Consider the following 15,721-nt stretch of genomic DNA (forward strand, 5'->3'; position numbering starts at 1 on the left):
TTCAAATGGAGCTGCTAATGTGTTCATTCCATTTGAAATTCAAACTCCTCCTGTGGAAGATATTTCCAAAATCTTCCACAAGGGTAGTGTGGATTCCAAATGGAATAACCATTTATGTACACATTTGTGTCTTATACACTCTACCTCCAAGAATAAAATACTAGATGCCACAGTGATGTGTTTTACCAAACACGAATATCTATGCCCGTGACCACACCTAACCCCCTTCTCCTATTCACAAACGAAAACTTGGTGAGCACCATGTGAAAGCACTTGTTTTAAGCTTTCATCATTGTACCAATTATGAACCCTGAGGGCGCTGTAGTTCTTGAGCTAGAGCTGTTTGAAATTTTTACACATATTGCTCACTGTAGCCCATGACCTTTGACCTCTGGGGTCGATGTTACTGCAGGAAATATCTAAGGGTCATGGGTCATCATTGTACCAAGCAAGAACCCTGAGGGCGCTATAGTTCTTGAGCTAAAGTGGTTTTTAAAATGTACACATATTTCCCCCTGTAGCCTTTGACCTCTGGGGTCTAGGCTACCATAAGTTACTTCTAGGGGTCATGGGCCATCATTATACTAAGTATGAACCCTGAGGGCGCTATAGTTTTTGGGCTAGAGATGCTTCAAATTTTACACATATTGCCCCATGTAGCCCATGACCTTTGACCTCTGGGGTCGGGGCTACTCTAGGAAATTTCTAGAGGTCATGGGCTATCATTGTACCTAGTATGGGCCCAGAGGCTACTTTGGTTCTTGAGCTAGAGGAGTGCAAAGGAAGCGTGAGAAGAAGAAGGAGGAGAAGGAGAAGTCGAAGACTAAACACAACAAATACAATATCTACGCCCCGTTACACGGGCATAGATAATAGGACAAAATACACAAGGAAAAATAATAAGGTGGGTATAGCACATATATAATTCAGAAAAACATTTGTTGGACATGCTTTTCCCGATACCTATTATTATTATGATTGGGAAATGTTATCAATCTAACTTAATTTTAAAGGCGAAGTCCCCATTACCACACACACAAAATGGTAATTTTAAAATTGCAGCCAAGGAGCGAATTTGATTTTTTTTAAATAGAAAACACCCGGGGGTGGGGTGGATGGGAGGAGGGGGCACTCACATACCATTCCGACAAAAATGAAAATCACTACCATTAACACCAACTTGAAGGCCTAAATGGCTAAATGGCTACCTTTTTTTGCAAAAAGCTTGATACCCATATGACCTCGGATGACCTTGATTATATTTTTTACATGTTCCCCTCATATGAAGGATTCAACCCACCAAGTTTAAGCATGATCGGACGAAGTTTGAAATTTGAACCATCCGTATAACCTTTGACCTCGGCTGACCTTCATTTTATTTCGCACATATATTTCCCTTGTATCAAGGATTCCGCCCACCAAGTTTGAGTCCGATCGGGCAAAGTTTGAAATTTGAACCCTCCGTGATGACCTTTGACCTTGGTTGACCTCGCACATGGCGCACATATATTCTCCTGGTATCAAGTATTCCAACCACCAAGTTTGAGCCCGATCGGACAAAGTTTAAAATCCACGACCTTGGCTTTGCCCTCCGATGACCTGAAAAACCACCTGAAGGACATGCTTTTCCCGATACCTATCCATATCCTAAATATCAGATTGATGTGTCGAGGCGCGGCGAAATGCATAACCGGACAGACAGACACACACACCCACAAACCCCACACCCACCCACCCCCACGTGTAATCGCCTCCAAACGTGGACGCTGTTGAGGACTATCCAAACGTGGTCGTCCGAATCCGTACTCCGTACCGAGGACGTTTTCCGCCATTTTGTTTGTGTATTTTTGTGTGTATGGCATAGGGTATGCAGTATGTCTTCATATTTGAAGGGGTGTGAACTTATGTTTGGACACGCCTCTATTATATTATATTATAATTTATAATGATACCCACACAGTTATCTGTCTGTACACAGATTATATTTTGATTGCAGTGACTGTTTCCTTTGTTAGCACATGTCAGTCATCTATGGTTACTGGACCATGTAAACCTGCCAAAAACGAGACAAACTGCTGGCCGTATGGAATTTAACCTAGCAACTGCGGACGTAATATCTAATATACCGATAGAGGTCGTATTTCTCAAATACATTTAACATTATACATGCAATTTTGCGGTCGTTTGCAGACCTTCAGAAACCGAGGATGGTCCCCCATTGCAGAGTGGTCCGCGGTTTGAATGTGCAGTATGAGTATGTATCCTCGTTTGCTGGCAAACACCCCCACACAACCCATGACGCACAAACGTCGCTCATTCTTTTAGTATAGGACATAATTAGCTGCAATATATGATGCCAACATTTTTGTAACACCCAGGCCTTGCCGTCTAGATTTCAATGGCGAGTGGTCAATTGCTCGCTACCGTGTTTGAACAAAATATTAAAAATATATAGTCAACAGTGTATCTAATCTTAATAAGTGCAATACAACGCTACACATGTCTCCTACGTATTCTATGACTTTCATGGAAATAGCTTGAATCGTTTTCGCGTGACATTGCTATTACTGAAAATGGACGAAAACTGCATGTGTGTAATTTACAGTGCAAAGGCATCATAACACATGGATGCTTTATCACCATCATCCAGCCGCACTGTGCAATATATTGGAGAAATCCTACATTCTTTTATAGGAAATACAACAAATTTGGCACAGATGTAGAGTGTAGAGCTTACAATGCTAAGTAATTCTTGATATGGGATTAAGTGAAACATTTCAATATAACATCAGATATTTAGGTTGAAAAACATATTTTCATGTGATTTTACCCCAATTTTTACCCAAAAATGTCATTATTACAGAGGATATAACATCCTCAAGGATCCTCCATAGTCAATTTTAATCTTCTTCGTCACGTAGCTGTGGGTTTGCCAATATACTGTGGACATAAATGCATGCTGTGACACTCACCGTCGTTTTATCTTTTCAGTTTCTGTTTCCGTATCCGTATCCGTTTTTGTAAGTCATTGTTATTCTGAAGTGGTAGTCTCCCAGGTGTGACCAATCTTTTATTCTAGCCTTTTGTTACTGAAAATTTGAAGCTCGTGAATTTCAGTTTTCGTTTTGGTAAGTTATATTGATTTTTTACATAAAACCTTGAGATGTGCGGTTGGGTGCTAATCTAGACAAAAGAAGAGTCTAAATTCTACGGTCCTAAATTCGCGGGAAATTGTACGGCTTCAATTGACTTGTGTTTGGTGTATATGCACTTACGCCTAGACGTAAGTGGATCGTAAAAATAGTCTTGCATTGAAATATATACTAACAATGTTGCCAAGTTAAAAGCAAAAGTCTCTCATATTGGCGATGAAACGAGCGTCTAAAATAGTCAAATATCTCCCAATGAGGCGCGTACAAGTGGTGATTTGGTAATCATGTTTTATATTGAAATGCAATACAAAAGAATTGCATTGGAGCAAAGATAATTTATTCTATTCATTCGTAACAATGGCAAGCTAATCTGATAATTGGTTGGGCCTATATGCAAGACTCGGGTTTATTTTAAATGTTTATTTTTGCAGAGCTTATTTTCAGTCATGGATCATACTGATAAATTTCGCAAGGGAGGGGGAGGGAGGGTAGGAGGGAATACTTGAGACTGAACAAGTGAGAGTGGGAGGGGGTGAGGAAGAAAGAGAGGAGAGGGAGAGACGGGAAGACTAGAAAGAGAAGAACTCGAGTGGTGAGAGAAGGGACCGGGGAGAGAGTGGGGAGACTGATCATTCGGAGGGGGGGAGGAGGAAGCAAAATAGGGTGATAGACGAGGGAAGGGCGACTCTGCGGCCCTGCACAGGTGTATTGTGGTGCGACATGCTCATAAGCGGACCTTTTGTGATTTAAAGGCTTATTTTCAACGTTTTTACAGAAAAAAGTGGACCGTTTCATTCGGATTGGCATTTTGTCATGTGAATCAATAACAGTGTCAAAGACTAGAGGGCGCTAGACCATAAAAAACACTGGTGTTAACACCCATGACACCGGTGATCCATAACCTTGTCTATCCAGCCTTTATTGACACAGGCATCCACGCCTATTGAAATAAGCTGATTGGTACTTCAAAGTTAACAATGAAGTCAGATTACATTAAACTTACTGAATCCCTTGCGTTTTCGTATCTGAACAATAGACTTACGGAAACTGAAAAGATAAAAAGACCCTAAGGACGAACCTTCTCTATACTTTTATGAAAAATCCATCTCTGCCGGCATTTCAAATGATGAAAATCACACACCGCAATAATTGGTTTCAAAACTGCCGCCAAAGAAAGAATAGTTTAAGGTCACTCAAGCGTAGCAAATCCTTTATTCCATACAAGGATTGCTTCGTAACATCATAAATAAACGATAGATATCGACGATTTAGTAGAGGTAAGAACAGGACACAAAAAATATACTGCATAACATTTTCCAAATAACTTTGTGCTGAACGGTTATTAATTTTACAGATTTTCAGAATAGGTTGCTTTGTCAAAACTTGGAATTCACCATTTTTACGCAATCCTCTCTAACTTCTACTAGAAACGTCCAATTCTTAAAATCTAAAAAAAATCTGAGAAAGCTAAATATTCGTAGAAGTTGAAATGCAAAACAATATGACCAATAAAAATATCTTTCATACCTAAAAAATTCCATCTTTCCCGGTATAAGTCATTTTGGGACACCCTGTATGTTACTCCGGCGGTTGTAATACGGTACGATCCTATGGCGTATGTGTGTGTGTGTGTGTCCTGCACGCCGCGTGCGTTTTCACCTACGAACGAGGACACTCACTTGACATTTCACTTATAAACTACAGACACACACAAAAACGAGGACATCCTCATTTTTTTAACGCTTGCAGAGGGCGCTATACAGCTCAAAATTGCATAGGGGGTAGGTCCGCCAATGCCGGTAATGTGTCGAAGTCCTCGGTTAGTCGATTAATTGTCAGGTTTTCACACGAATGTCCATGATTAGAATGCAAAAAGTCAAATGTATACTAGGTCCTCGGTTGTACAGTGAAAAGCTAGGTGTCCTCGTTTGGCGGTGTAAATGGGTAGGGGTGTGTACGTAGTATGTGTTATGAACATCGCATACGCGTTCGACTAATATTTTTATCGTAATAATAAAACGACGGTTCCGACGGTTTATTCAAAATCTCGGATTTTGACAAAACTACAGCACCTAAAGTCTTGATTTTTGCAGAGAATCTTTGTTTTCTAAAGTACATTACAATCGTGTAAAAACCTGAATTTAAAATATTTTTGAGGGCGTTCCCCTCAGCAAATGTTATAATATGGCTTTAACTTACGTATCAGGATTTAGCTATATATGTTTCATTTGGCAAAACAAGATAATATTTTTAGTGCTGTATTTTAAAGGAATAGTGTGTATAGACTGAATTTAGTACCGGCTGTTATTTCATGTTATTTGAATATCCGGTAGGCCTTCTTGAATCATGGATCATTTCCCAGCTGATTTGAAAGGTAAAGTACCATTTCTGGTTTCTGCTAGTTGGCAAGTCCTCATATTCCTGCAAGTACTGGTTTATCAGCTTGGCATGTATCGAATGAATAACCCTGGCGGGCGACCTACCTAATAGCATTCTCTGGTCCTCCATGAACATTATCATTCGGATAGAAATGGGGTCCAGCACTGGTGCACCCTGCAAAGCAAAATACAAGAACTAAGACTGGTTAACAAAGTTCTTTGTATCTGATCCAGAATGTTCACTTACTTGTGTACGTTTCAACAACACCTGTTGTCTTTATCAACACTTGATGGGTAGGGTCTGCTATTGGCAACCGACGCTAGAAGTAGTTCCAGCGTTGATCTTGGAGTTGCCAGTCTGTTTTCCTTCAAGAGATTTTCTTGACACCTGAGTCAGGAACTCATCAAAAATGTGAGAGAGTTGGTACTGTCCTTCATCTCTGTTCATGGTGGTGCCCCTCCTCTTTCTTATTTCTATAGCCTCCTTTATCCAGCGAGTGTATCTATTTTGCTCTGTGCCGATGACCTCAGCTTCCCCCATCCTATGACGTGATTCTTGTCAACGACATGATCAGTAATGGCCGACTTGTGTGTAGTTGTTATCCTTTCTACCTGCTCTGGTGGTTACCGTTTTGCTCACTTTCTCCGCCTCACTTTTATGTTCTTCAAGTCTCGTGCCAAACTTTCTGCCAGTTTCACCTATGTAGGACAATTCGCAGTTCATACAGGGAATCCTATATACTGCCTCAGTGGTGTTATTTGGATCGCGTTTATCTTTCGGGTGTACCAGTTGTTTTCTGAGAGTGTTGTGCGGTTTCATCGCAGTAGAAATGTTGTAATTTTTCATAACTCTAGATACTCTTTCTGTGACACCCTTTACATAAGGAAGCACAACCATGCCTTTACTCCTGGTTTTATCATCAGTCTTTTTGCTCACTTTCTTGGGCTTGACGCTTTGTATCTGGTCTTTGACCTTTTTAAAGGTCCAATCAGGATAGCCGCATGTTCCGAGGGCTTCTTGCACTTGCTTCTCTTCTTCCACTTTATCCTCCTCTTCTGTCACAACACTGTCTTTCCTGTTATACAATGTACGTATCACACCAAGCTTTTGATGCAGAGGGTGATGAGACTGATAGTTGAGGTACTGGTCTGTATGTGTTGGCTTGCGGTAGACCAGTAACTTTACGGTGCCGTCTTCTTTTTTCACAATCAACATATCCAGAAATGGAAGGCTGCCTTGAGATTCTTGCTCAAAGGTGAATTTTATTGAACCCGATTTGTCCACTTGGTTGATATGATCGGTAAGACGCTGGACACTGTCTTTGTTTATAACTTCCAACACGTCATCCGCATAACGCAACCATAGCTTATGCTGTTCCAGAGCCTCCATGAATATATTGGCTGCAATCGGTGATACAGGGCTGCCCATCGCAGTACCAAAAAGCTGGCGGTAAATCTTACCTTTGAATGTAAAATATGTGGTAGTTAGTATGAACTCAAGAAGTTCTACCACATCCTTACTGGTTAGCTTAAACCCTGTCTCTCTGTTGTAAAGACGCAATATGTTTTTATTCTCAAGTCTGCTTTGAATAATGTCTAATACTTGGTCGATAGGGGTGTTGGTGAACAAACTACGTCATGTGAGTTGAGAATGTCTTCTTTATCTATGACCACTTTATCTAGTTCCTCGTACGTCTTCTTGTCTCCAAGCATGGTAGTAACTTTCTCTTCATATTCAGCTTTGTCCAATACAACGGTCGATTTGCCTTTATCAGCAGGTAATATTATGATATCCTCCACTTTCTTCAAGTCTTTGATAGCTTTCCTTTCGTCTTTGGTGATGTTTTGTTCCGGTACTTTCGATGATTTCAGCGTGTTTGCTATTTGCTATTTTACCTCGAAGTTGGATTATATCGTCCTGCGGTAGGTGAGTGCACGCCAATTCGGTTGCTAACACAAATTCCTCCGCGCATATTTCTGGTGGCGAAATAGTAAAATTTAGACCCCCACCCCCGTAATACTACTACTACTAAAAATAATTGCCGACCGACCTACCCTATTTTTTATTAAATCGGAGACCGTATTACGGGGGTTGGGGCTAATTCGAGATCAGTTTTACAAAGATAAATCCCATTAAAAACATCGCTATAATCAGATTTATATATCGTACCATCTGGCAGTGCTCCACAAACAATACTGAATTTCTATAACAATGGTTAAAAAAATTGTGGGGGACATTTTCTTAGAGGGAGAGCTTATCAGGCATGCTTACCATTGGTGTTGTCCCCAAACTCATGGATGTGGAATCCATGTGGGCCCGGTGTCAGCCCAGATATTTGTCCAGTTATCAGTACACGCCATGTGTCCTATGGTATGATCAAGGAGAGATGTGAGAGCTGTGGTATTAAAGCCAAATAAAAAATAAACACTGTTTTTGCAGTGTACAGCTAAAACGCAAACCCATGAAATTTCAGTAGTGTTGGGTGAAATGCCATTTCGATACTATTCTGTACGCCATATAACTTAAGTTTGCCGTGAGCAATTGTTCGTGCAGTGAGAATAGAAATCCGTGCAGTGAGAATAAAAAATCAGTGCCTTAAAATATTTCTATACTAGTTTCTTTAAGAAATTAAAGAAGTTCCTCCGCAAAGTAAGACTGATCTAGTCGGGAAATCCTATTGTATAGTTTGTGGTGATCAGTCAAACATGCAATTGGCAGGGGAAATCAAGAACAACGCCTCTGGTAACGACCTTTCCTCCCAATTTTTTGGTCACCGTGGGGAAAAGCCACTGGACGAGAAAATCCGCAACAATCGTGGCGGCAGCTCCATATACCGACGAGAATTGTTCAGAATTGCCCTGTGCATCTTCTTTTTTAGACCGTTAAACACCATTGCAAAGCGATATGGAGAAAACCCAGCATTATTATATTACAATAGATACAATAGAGTCCCTGATCATCACTGATTTCTGCCTTTGGTGAATAATAGCCTATTATTAGAATGTTTGAATCTCGCGCGTATAGGCATAGGTCTATACAACAGGAAATGAGAAGAAAATTGAAATTTAGCAAAACAAATGTTTTCGCCCCTGACACACGGCCACAACACGTTCCGAGAATTCTATAAATATACAGGGTGTATCAAAATGATTGGTACCGAAGACTGTTCATTTTTTGCCGAATTTTTTTACTATTTTTGGTGCCAGTTTGGGGTTAATTGTTTAAATATTTGTAATTATAGTAGTTTTATCTTCTCTAAGAATTTTAGATCATAAAGATAGCACATTCTATTCAGAAGTTACATGATTCTAAAGGAAAGTAGGTGTTTTTACACTTTTCATCGTAACGCTGGATCAGTAGCGCACCATTTTCAAAGCTCTATTTTACTGCAAGTACCTTGTGAGCATGATATGTTGAAATTCATGGAAATGTTTAATATTTTCCTTGCCTATTTCTTCATTCATAATATATATTAATGTAATAATCAATATTTATTACTTGAGAGTAATATTATTGACTTGAATAATTTAGGTGGGGGGAAAGAAGTTTGTGTATCAACACCATCCAGGGCGGTAATTTAAATTGTATTTTTGAGATTACTATGTAGATAGTGTGGCAGAATGGCTATAGACTGTAGACAGTGTAGGTTAGTTTATAGACCTGGTAAAAGTTATTGGAATGGCTTAAGATAGTTAAGAATCACTGGTCGACACGAAGCGATGGAGAAGTGCAGAGAAGATTTAGGAGACAGTTTCGAAGAGCAAGGCGTAGGCCTACCCCATGCAAACATGCTATAACTTGCAATGCTTCCAAATTTGATATGAGCAGTTACAGAATGGACCCATCCCAGTTGTTAAGTTCTTTCAAGATAGGGCTTCACCTCACACTGCCAGAGTCGTAAGGCAGGGACTTCAGGAACTATCTTTCTTAAAGCATGTGTATAAAGCAATTTTATGTTATGTATACTGAGTTGAGATATTGAAGAGTATGTATGCAATAAATGGTTCAAGCAGTGAACCTATTCATCTTGTGTTGTGTAAGTCAAACCATGATTACGTTGATCTTCGTTTAAATGACAATAGCTCCCAGATGCATCAACCTATCAACTTCAGATTAATAGATCAATAAGTTAACACATGCCCTTTATATTTATAGTACAAAAACTATATTAATAAGCAATTTTATATTTTTGATATATTTTTGAAAATGTCACATAGCCCGGTACCAATCATTTTGATACACCCTGTACTCAGGTCAAGGAGTTCATGTAGATCGATGTTTAGAGCACGCAACTGTTATAAAATATTCCAAAAGTTAAAAAATCGAAAAATAAAAATAAAACTGATTATTACTGAAAACAAAATACTCTTTAATTTCATATTCAAAATTTTCAAAAGTACTCAAATTGCTTTTTCAAAATATGGAAAAAATGTAGGCCTAATAATTTATGTAATAGTTGCATACTCGCCCCCCCGATCCGAATAGGAAAAAAGTTGACAGTATTCTCCAATTAAATATACAAACCAAAAAAAAAGGAACATTTTTTGTATGAATTTGACCAGTTCTATATGAAAAACACAAGCTGGGAAAATGTAAAAAAGAAGAAGAAAAAAAAAATCATTTGAGAAGGCTTGGGTGGGGTTCGAACCCGGGATATACGCGTGATATGAAAAAAATATGTCAATGCGCGCTAACCGATTGCGCCACTAAGCCAAAGATAAATAATTGAGGTAAAACGACAAACTTAATGAAAAGAAGTCGAACGTTTATAAAACTTATTGATATCTCTCATCTGTGTTTTATTTGCATTATTAACAACAGAAATCAAACTTTATCCATATTTAAGCAAACAAAATACAAAAAAGGCAATTCAAATTCCCCCTTTTTAAGGGGGGGTACGGAAAAACACGCCGCCGCGAGGCGTTCTGAAATACATTTGTTATTGAAACAATGCGCCAAGTTTATGCACGATATATCATGTCCGACTGCCTTAGAATATTTCAACTTTATATATTTTCCTAAAAAATGTAATACAAATATTTGTGTGGAAATACACGAATATTATGCTCATATTTAAGCATTTTAAGGAACTATAATGACGTTGCACTACCGGTCCGTTGCCTCCATGTGATTTGAAACGACATCTGAGGGTGTCTGACTTGATTTAAATTAATTTGTCTGGTGTGATTTTCTATTTTTTTAAAGCAAGTTTCTTGGGGGGGGGGGGTGAATGACTTTAACTCAAGAGACAATTTTGTTAGTGTCTATTTTCTGTGATTCTTCAAAATGTATTAATCATCACAGCAACATACGGAGGGAATTTAACTTCAATAGGCCTATATCAACAAAGGCCTATATCAACAAAAATGACTATTGGACCCCTATCTACATGTGGGTCGCTAATTAGAGATAAATAACACTTGGCTTTTTCCAATATGATTTTCTAATGACCTTAATTTGGGGCAAAAATAGTGTAATGTTGCAAATTACCACAACATATCACTTTTGTTTGTGATATAATAGTGTAAAATGGAAAGGTTTTGCGTGTTTCGTGACCATCAGGAACATTTTCATCGCCGCTCACTGCTGATATGTATGGATGGCGGATACCTTCAAAATACGCCTAAGATTATACGCCTAACCTTAGACGTCTAAGATGCAATCTTAGACGTCTAAGAATTTCGCGGTAGACTTTAAATCAACGAATCACAGGACCAGAAATCCCAAACAACCATTCATCTTAGGCGTATTCAATATTGACCAATGAAATCTTAGACGCCTAAGATGTTACACGCCTAAGATTTATCTTAGACGTCCAAGATTGACCATTTGACCGTGACCAGTGATGGACGGTATCGCAAATTCGATGAAAACATACGACGGACGCTTTGGGTTAGAGAATATTTCGAACAGTGGCTGGGTGTTTTGTTTTTAAAGAACTCATTTTCTCTCCATAGCCATGGGCGTCTTTCCCAGAGGGAAAGGGGTGATGGGGTGGGTGGGGGGGTACATGTTCTCCCTCTATCAGCACAATGGCCAATTGTTTTGTTCTTTTCAGCCACTTTTTGACAATTCAGGCTGATTCTCTGTCCACATTTCAAGCTGGATTGGCGCCAATATCCATAGTAATGGAGGGTTATAATTTTCCCAAGACTCTCCCCCAGCATTGTCACTTTTTTAGAGCATGTTATGGTTATTTAAAAGGTGCCCTGTAAAAAAAATTGCTTGTGTCCCTTTTCGACCTGCCGAAATTGCTTGCAGACTTCCACCCACCCTGTTTTATAAAAAAAAAGTCCCCGACGCCAATTTGACCATCCAACATGCCACAGAAGCGGGGAGGGGGGTGTAATATTGGCTAGACGCTGTAGATGATGTTGAAGGCTGTGTTGGTCGTGTTATTTCGTCAACCTGCTCTACAACCTGGTACAAAATGGGTCGGCGATGGTAGTAGTCTTCCAAGGTGATTTTAGGTGACTAAAATATCAATCTTAGACGTGTAAGAATTCTTACGCGTGTAAAATCTTAGGCGTCTAAGATTTCATTGGTCAATAATTGAATACGCCTAAGATGATTGGATGTTTGGAATTGCTGGTCCTGTGATTCGTTGACTTAAGTCTACCGCGAAATTCTTAGACGCCTAAGATTGCATCTTAGACGCCTAAGAATGCATCTTAGACGTCTAAGATTGCATCTTAGACGTCTAAGGTTAAGCGTATTATCTTAGGCGTATTTTGAAGGTATCCGCCATCTATAGATATGCCACCGGGGACACCAATAAAAATAAAACAAGTGCGCAGCCTATACGGCATGCAGACCTGGTAACGGGGCAGCTTGATAATCCCTCTGGCTCAATATCTGGACTTTTTATAATCCAAATTTACAATAATTATGGCCAAATTAATGTGAAAAAGGCTAAAAGCGCGGCTTTCCTCAACATACTCAAGGAAACCTATAAAGACCATATAATTTATTTATTTGAAATAAGTGCCGTAACCCATAGGGGCTGGGGTGGGGGCGTCGCCCCCATCCTAAAATGGCCAAAAAAGTCCCCGTTTTTAACCCAAAAGGTCCCATTTGCGAGCGTAGTGAGCGACAATCTTTTTTCTTTTGGTCAAAAAAGGTCCAAATTTTGGAAAATAAGTCCACTTTTTCAAAATCCGCCCAGTCCAAAAAGGTCCAAATTTTGAAAAAAGTCAACCTTTTCAAAATCAGCTCAGCACCCCCCCACGAAATCATGGTTACGGGCCTGTTTGCGATATATTAGTAGAGAGGAGTCCAGATCAGTGAAGAAACCACTGCTTAAAGGTCCATAACCCGATCGACAACATCACCCCCCGATTTTTGTCATTGTTAATGAGTTTTTGGTATCACAAAATAGATCGTATTTTTATCAGTACTATCCTGAAATTTGACGCTCCAAGTCGATGTATTTCCGGAGAAATCGGAGAATTCACACAAAAATAGCTTCCTTGCTGGCTACCAATTTCTTGAATTTTGGACAGGCTTATCGTAAATAATTATAGTCTCCTCAACAGCTAGTTTGGTTTCGCATCATTCATCTATACTATTAAAGAGGAACTTGCCGATAATCGATACTTTGAAGAGGAACTGATCGATACTTTGAAGAGGAACTTGCCGATAATCGATATACTTGGGATCGATTCATCGGTATCATCTCAAACAAAATATTTTTTCATTATAGATTTTTGAAAGTCTATTTTATTTTTCATTTGAGCATAATCTAGCAGTTGATGTTATTGTTGCAAACTGTGCGCACAGTAATAAAACAATAATTTGTTTAAAATATTTTGTTTTTCTGATGACTTGCAGTTAATGTTAGATTTCTATTTGTGTGGCTATAGTGTAAATGATGATGACGACGACGATGATGATGATGATGGTGATGATGATGGTGATAATGATGATGGTTTAGATGATGATGATGATGATGATGATGTTGTTTTTTGTTGTTGTTGTTGTTGTTGTTGTTGTTGATGATGATGATGATGATGATGATGATGATGATGATGATGATGATGATGATGATGATGATGATGATGGATAATACAACTGATGTCAGATGATTATTAGAGTCGTGATGGTGACGATGATGGCAGTGATGATGGATTTAATTTAGTATGAAATTCTCAACCCCCCTCCCGCACCCACCAGTCAATGTTGTTTTGATACTGAGACAGGAACAGACAATTGATCTAGTATTGGCTCCAACATTGCTTGGGGGGGGGGAGGTTGCAAGCAATATGAAACATTAATGTTTGCCACTCATGTTACTTGTAATGTTTAAACAAAGAGCACGTTTCTATGGTATCACTCACAGCATGGAAATAGTAGACATGCTCACAATGTTTATTGAAGAGATAAGATATGCACAATCTTAGTTTGCGAGAAGATAAGAGGTCAAACGTTTCCATGTTAAAAATAGAATTACATGCTAGGCATGTTTGTTCCTCTTTGTCGTTTGTGTATTAATTATGATCATCATCATCATCATCATCATCATCATCATCATCGTCATCATCATCATCATCATCATCATCATCATCATCATCATCATCGTCATCATTATCATCATCGTCGTCGTCGTCGTCATCATCATCATCATATCATCATCATCATCACCATCATCATTACCTGACTACTAGCCACAACTGAAACCCATACCAAGGAAAATAAAATATCAATTTTGCTGCAAACCCTCAGAGAAAATTAATATACAAATATTTAAAATCGTGTTTTATTACAACGTATCTAATAGTAATAGGAATATACACACAACCATGACAACTGCTAAATTAAGCTGAAATGAAGAAAACATAGACTATAAAAAAGTCTAAAATGAAAATAAATGTTGTTTAATAACAGTTTGCATATCTGAAGTCAGCAGATTGCATACTAAGCTAGCTGAATATTAAGTATGGTTTCATGCTTATCAAAAGGCTTATCACACCATGCCCAGCTAGTATAATTTCATACTTATAGCAGAAGACATCATTGACCAAACACATTGTAAAATATTATTTAGATCAAAAAAAATCTGAAATCTATTCTGTAGAAGTAAATACTAAGGAAAAATAAAATAACGGGATCAAAATAAAAAAAAAGCATGTAGTATTCGAACCCCTGCGGTTAACTTTTCCCGTTTAAATGGTACGCGCTCTACCAATTGAGCTATTTAATGATACTCGATTTCTTTGGGATAATTTAGACCATATCAATGTATGAGTTTTACGGTATGCAGACACAATAAAGATTTTAATACTATGTCTCTATAATGTTTACTGGCTTGCATACCGTGCAATTTTCTATTTATGTCAAGTTTTGGAATCTAATTTGTGAAGAACAGGTCTGAATACCGTGGTTCTCTATTCAATAAGCCAATTATTATTGCATGAAACAAGTGGATTAGTTTTTAACACTTTTTATTCGTTTATAATGAATCTATAGTACAAAGGTGCACGTAGAATAACAACACCTCAATAGCTCAGTGGATAAGGAGACTGACAGTTAACGGAAGGGCGTGGGTTCAATTCCCGGCAATTTTTTTTTCCATTTGTTTTGTTTTAATTTGCTTTTGCCTATGAATAGGCCTCGTCGTCCGAGTCGTGGGTTCAGCCGCGTAACATGGGGCGCGCTTCGCGCGTCCTAAGTTGCGTAGCTGCCTCGTTGTCCGAGGAAATGAGCCAGTTCTAGGTAAAGACAATGTACGTGTGCATGGAGTTCGATAATGAACGATAAACCAAATCATATCTATTCAAATTCTTGAGACATCGCTAATTAAAATCTATACTCTCACAGATTTCTTTATTGATCATAATTATTTTTGTTAAAATTTGAACCGACGTAGGTGTCATCTGAGATTTTAAAAAGGGATAAGGTGCAGATTTTTAAAGTAAAAAAACAGGCGACAATGGGACTCGAACTCTAGATCTCGTGATCACAAAGCATTAACAAAACCACTATACACTGTAGGAGGGCCGTTGTTAGTTGTGCAGATTTATTTATAATAAGTATAACGCTAACGGTCGACACAATCAGTTTAAAAAAAGAAATGAATGTAATTTTCTTTCTTTAAATTTTGTCGACCGTGGAGAAGTTAATGAATCCAAATTCCAAATTTATTTTTACAACCCTAAATACATTGCCAACAAATATATTCGGAGTAAACCGAT

The 15,721-nt window shown here is 38.6% G+C and overlaps 1 protein-coding gene across 1 annotated transcript in view; it reads right to left on the reverse strand.

Moving 5' to 3' along the window:
* Positions 1 to 15,721, reverse strand: part of LOC140141269 (superoxide dismutase [Cu-Zn]-like) — a 43,420-nt gene that overhangs the window by 8,716 nt on the left and 18,983 nt on the right. Inside the window, exons 2-3 of the mRNA XM_072163078.1 lie at positions 7,803 to 7,896; positions 5,636 to 5,705 (exon numbers count right to left, since the gene is read on the reverse strand). Of these exons, the coding sequence (XP_072019179.1) occupies positions 5,636 to 5,705; positions 7,803 to 7,896 (164 nt within the window). The remainder of the gene's footprint in view (positions 1 to 5,635; positions 5,706 to 7,802; positions 7,897 to 15,721) is intronic.

Source organism: Amphiura filiformis, chromosome 19 (genome assembly GCF_039555335.1).
Source record: "Amphiura filiformis chromosome 19, Afil_fr2py, whole genome shotgun sequence".
Classification (NCBI taxonomy): Eukaryota; Metazoa; Echinodermata; class Ophiuroidea; order Amphilepidida; family Amphiuridae; genus Amphiura; species Amphiura filiformis.